Below are 5506 nucleotides of genomic sequence, written 5' to 3' on the forward strand. Positions count from 1 at the left end.
CTTTCAATTAATTGTGAATTGGATAGTGCATCGACAAATGAATCGCCTTCAAATAGATCAGCAGCTGGCTCTTCTGTTTATGAAAATGTTGAGGAGGAAAAAAAAATTACCGTGAGAATTTTTGCATTCAAATCATGTGAATCATCACATTCAATATGTGAAATACTCACGGCATATCATTTGTAAGGAATCAATGCCTTGTATTCGTGATGTCTCGGCCACATGATGATCATCAAGTACAGCCTGCTCTGGTTTCTGCTGTATAACTTGCGGTTCCTCTTGATACTGATCCGAAGCCAAAGCATCTGGCGTTTCTAATTCTCGTGGATTTGAATAGGTAATTTGATTTTCAATTGAAGAGTCTCTACGTACGTATGGATGATCATGGTACAAGGACTTTCGTCTCATTATGGTTTCAATGCATAGTGTCAAACTTCGTTGGTAGTTGTTCCACAATTCTCTGGCTAGAATATCCCTTGACGGCAGAGCAAACAATTTTTCCACACTTTCTCTTTCTTTCCAGTACATAAATCGTTTTTTTGTCGGTGCCAAATCCAATGCAACAATAATGTCAGACGGGACTACTTGGTGATAATAAGAAATTTTTACTATTTGTTAATGATTTTTATTATCTATTAATTCTTATTTTATTAATGTTTCAATTGAATTCATCTACACGGTTGCAAACGTATAACTTAAATCGAGGAAAACCTTATTCAACAATACAGCGCGTTGTTTATTCAAATGCATCTAATTAATGATCTTATGAACCATTATGAAAAATTTCAAAGCAGTCTCTTGTTAATGTAGAACATAAATGGACGTTACATTTAGTACAAAGCATGTACGATTTATAACGGCAGCCTTCATTTTTACAACGCTGTCTTTTGTCAGTTTTTAGCATCGCATGATCTACATCGTCATATCGGACCAAGTCACATGGTCGTACTTCTCTCGATGTTTGTGGTTTAGACATGGGATTTGAAGAGGTAATTGAATCGTTTCTCGACCAACGTACGTAGGAATGATCGTGGAATAATGAATCGCATGCATCGTCGAAGTCATCTGACTGAATGTTTGATGCGCTAAAAATCAACAATCATCAAATTTTAGATATGTATAGAAATAGAAAGAAAGGATCGCGTTTAATGGAAACATACTTCAATCCAATGCGTTGTGTTTGATGACATATTTCTTCAACTGGTGTATATGTGAAATTTTCACGGCCAAAACTACTGCCATCAAAATCATCGTCGGTGATAATTTGTAAAGAATCAATGCCATGTATTCGTGATGTGTCGACCTCATGATGATCACCAAGTACAGTCTGCTCTGGTTGCTGCTGTATAATTTGCGGTTGCTTTTGATACTGATCCAATGCCAAAACATTTGGAATGATCATTTCAATACTTCTTTCTTTGAGCTTCTTCAAGGCAACAAGTAATGTTCCAAGGAATCGACAGATAATTTTCAATGCGTTGTGTTGGCGACTATAAAATTTTTGGTTTGCTACCTTTGCAAGATTCTTCGCCGTTTCGTCATCCAAATGAAATAAGATGCCAACATATTTTTCAGATTTTGCTCTGAACAATATTTGGTTTCGCCCGATTGTGAATGAACTTCGTTCACAGCCCAATACATTGAGCACGTCACAACAAAGTTCTTTGGTATAATTTCTGGCCTTGTTTGAGATATGCGGCTCCAATTTTGCAACAAGTTGGTTGCATGGAAATTGAGCCGCATATCCATGTCGTATCAAATTGACAATTGGCACGGCGCCAATTGTATTTAACTGGGTTGCAACAAAACTTCCATCAAATTTGTTTGATAGCTTTTCACCGCAAGGTTTTATGCAATGAATGAAGTGTGATTCCTTTAAACAAAAGATTCAAAGAGAATAATTCATTAAAATCTATTCAAGTCAATCAATGCTAATTACAACGAACGAAATTCTTATTGGCTAATTACAATTTTGTAAAATGAAAAGACATGAAAATATACGAACATTTTCGTCAAGTTTGGACATCAGAGCAGCCAAATCCCTCTTTATGGTAGCAATGGCTGATTTTGATCGGCATGTACTTTCAATGACTTTTAAACCAAAACCATTTAGGCACTCGTCGATCATTGTTTGAATATTTGTTGATATAAATTCGATATTTTTCTCGACAAAATGCTCCTATGGAATAAAATAAAAAAATAAGATTGATATCAATTTGGTATGGTTAACCCTATCAAACAATTCAATTGAATGGGAAAATTAATTTTGCTTACCGATGAATAGCAAACTTTCTTCGAAAAATGATTAATTACAAAGCATTGGATAGAATTTTCGATTTTCATACTCAATGAATTTTTGTTTGAACAAGTCATTAGCTCTAGTTCTTTCAAAAAATTGCTTTCTGATGGAGAACGTTTTTTGCTTTCGTCTTCTAACACTGTAAATATTTTATCCATTAAATCTGCAAGTAAAAAATGATTTTACCAAATTGTAATTATTTGAGGACCAATAAATTAATTTACCAATAACATTTTGATTGTCCAAAAAATCAATTTGTGGCACTTCTACACATTCAATCTTGTACCAATTGATTTCATCTGTGATCATTCGTTTTGTTGCAAATTTTCGGACTTTTTCATTGATGAAGTTTATGCACATTTGTTCAAATGAGTTGTGCAAGAAACACTCTGAAATTATAGAAAAATTATGATTACTACATTGCGTTGAATAGAAATAATTTTGTCTTATACCAAATCCAGCAATATCTAAAATTGCTATGTATTGCTGAGTGTCAATTACTTCCGACCCGTTGATTTTTTCGATCACAGATCTAAATATCTCGGCATAAATTAATTTAATCATGGAATCTCTCGTTCTAATGGCAGCTAATTTATTGAATCGCATTCTACAACATAAAAAACAAACAATGTGTTTGTTTTAAAATTAAACAATCCGTTACCGAACAAGTCGGTGATTGTCGGTTATACATACAAAATCGAATCATTTTGATTACTTGATACATTCATAGTGCGTTGTAGAAGAACTTGCTCCAAGTTATTGGCGTCTGTGTGCAAAAGATCAGCAGCGTATTGAACACTACGTTTTGAACCATCACTGATCTGCGCGAAATCTTCATTGTTTGTGGTAAAATTTACATTTCCCAAATGCAGGATTGCTGCAAGTATAGTATATATCGATTCTCGCATGTCTGATCCCAATGCTTTGAGTGCCGAGTCCAATTCGGCGAAGCTGTTTTTCATATTCATTTCTTTTGTCGGTAAAATCTGTAATATTAATAATAATAAATAATGTTAAATGTTTTGAAGCTGAACTGCTTTCTGCTGCTTTCAGCTGTTCTTCACTGTCTTATTTACGTGTACAAGCGTAAACTGTTATCTTTAACATATCAATTTGCGCATGTATAAGCGTTGATACGCGTCCAAACAAAACATGAAAACATACCATTTTACTGCAGTTTACGTCATTGATGACAATCATTGAAGCGCATTGAACAAACAACATTAAAACAAAATAATACAATACAATGAACTTACCGAAAAATGTGTAATTTTCAACTTGTCTTTCATATCCATCGGAGCGTTAAATAGAGAATAAAAGACATTAAAATTTGTTCCAGATGTCTTACATTGCATTGGTAAACGACTTTTCTCAAAAAGTTGATAAGAAATTTGAATCTTTTTGTGTTCACCAGCAGGATACACCTTTAATAGCTTGACGAATCGGGAACTGTTGTGGTTTTGTGCAGTTTCACAGTTCCCAAAATAATCCAAAACTGTGTTGATTTGTTCGGCGTAGTTGCTAACATCTCCATACAGAAATTGTGTCAAATAGTTGGCTGTGACACTTTTGCCGGAGCCAGATACACCGGTTATAACGATGCATTGTGATTTTCTATTGCTGTTCATTTTGTTCAGTGCACTGATTCCTTAAATTCAAACGAAAAATAGAGGTTATTATTCAATTTAGAATTTACAATATTTCGTAGCTTCATACCAATAGAAAAGATGTGCGGTGGTAGTGATTGAATATCTTCTGTGCGGTATTTCCACATCACATCGTCCGAGTACAAAGGCATTTCTTCACAAGGATTCAACGCGATTAATAATTTCCCATTGAATGTCTAACATAAAAATGAGAATTTATATTTATTATGATTGAATATAGTCCAATGCGCTGAAAAACATACGTAAATCTTTTTATTTCCAAACCGAAATTCCAAGTTACGAAGAATAGCAGCTTCATCACAATTTGTCAAGTCACCTAAGAAAGAAATAATTTTTTTCACAATTTGCACGAAAAATAAATCAAAATATTATCAAAATCATTACAATTGTCATCAAACATTTTTATTTTTATTGCACTAATATCTAACAACGGGAAACAATGCGTTGCACTTGACACAACAAACTTTGAGGTTATGTTTAAAATGGCACAATTTCGAATGTGCCAGTCTCCCGATAGGGTTGTTGACAACCATTGGCAACGACGCTACTTACCGAGGCTACCGCAACGAGCGCCACAATAGTGGTGGCCTGAAGCCAGGCTCTGATCAATCGACATTTCGAACTTCTGTGTGCATTTTGACCAAATCCTAAAATCAACTACTTCGTTGTCACTTCTAGAAAAGAGATGAATTGATATTTGAATTGCACATATATTTTATAAAGTGCAAAAAAGACCGACCGGCAATATCTGAGTGCCTTCAATATGACAGTATGTAAAAGATCAATGAAATTACATCATTATTGGCGGTCTGCTTTGAAACGGTATCGTAATTTAAGAAAGGATTCTTATTTGATTTTAAAAATTCTTTACATATACTGTTTTTTGTTTTTTTTTATTTTGCTCTAGTCTTTATTCATTTTGATTTTTATTGAAATATATTGGGAAAAAAAGAATTTTTCATAAGCAATCTCGGCAAAACCATGCATCATTGACGTCGACTTTTTCGCCAAGGCAATCAATGTGGTACCCTTTTCTTTGACATCGCAAATTGTCGCAACAAATCATCATCGTGCCAATATCTGGTCCGTTGCAATAACACCAGTTTACTTGTGGTTGGCTCATTGCGCGTCGACGGAGGTTTCGTCCCAGTTCTTCTGGTGCCCGTTGTGGCGTTGGTTGGCTTAGTCTTCGTTGGATTCGTGGACGCTTGACTCGTTCACTGGTCGGGAAAATGATTTTGATGATTGCCGCAACAGCTCGTGTTTGTATTTTTCGGCTCAAATAATAATCAATCGGATTACCTTTGGTAATCGCTTCGATACGTTTTGTCATCGATCTTGTGAAAACCATTTTGTCCGATGCGAGCATTCACTTCGAATGCAGAATGCAAACTAATCAACTAGAACTGCGCATCTCTTTTATACTCAGCTTACTAGCTGTGTGGTGGAACCTTTTATGTGTGTGTTTAGCATTCATCGAAGAATCTGATGGACGTAGCAGATGTTTATTTATTTCCTGCGCTGTTTTCTTATTTAATTT

General features: G+C 34.9%; 1 protein-coding gene across 1 annotated transcript; it reads right to left on the reverse strand.

Moving 5' to 3' along the window:
• Positions 1-2982: 2982 nt before the first annotated feature.
• LOC129571279 (unconventional myosin-Id-like) lies at positions 2983-5317 on the reverse strand. Its single transcript, XM_055451054.1, has 4 exons — positions 5075-5317; positions 4016-4142; positions 3556-3947; positions 2983-3285 (listed from the first exon to the last, which is right to left on the reverse strand). The coding sequence occupies exons 1-4, from the start codon at positions 5315-5317 to the stop codon at positions 2983-2985; spliced, it is 1065 nt and encodes a 354-aa protein (XP_055307029.1).
• Positions 5318-5506: the final 189 nt, after the last annotated feature.

The sequence above is a fragment of the Sitodiplosis mosellana genome, unplaced genomic scaffold, assembly GCF_009176505.1.
Source record: "Sitodiplosis mosellana isolate CC-2019 unplaced genomic scaffold, AAFC_SMos_1.0 Smas_scaffold_1853, whole genome shotgun sequence".
Taxonomy (NCBI): domain Eukaryota; kingdom Metazoa; phylum Arthropoda; class Insecta; order Diptera; family Cecidomyiidae; genus Sitodiplosis; species Sitodiplosis mosellana.

What these genes read in the sequence shown, in the direction of transcription:
- LOC129571279 (XM_055451054.1), bottom strand. Translation starts at nt 5,317, where the DNA reads ATGGTTTTCACAAGATCGATGACAAAACGTATCGAAGCGATTACCAAA. An exon ending in GCGCAATGAGCCAACCACAA is followed by an intron (nt 4,143 to 5,074) that starts GTAAACTGGTGT and finishes TTTTTATGTTAG; the next exon opens with ACATTCAATGGGAAATTATT. An exon ending in TGAAAATTACACATTTTTCG is followed by an intron (nt 3,286 to 3,555) that starts GTAAGTTCATTG and finishes TTAATATTACAG; the next exon opens with ATTTTACCGACAAAAGAAAT.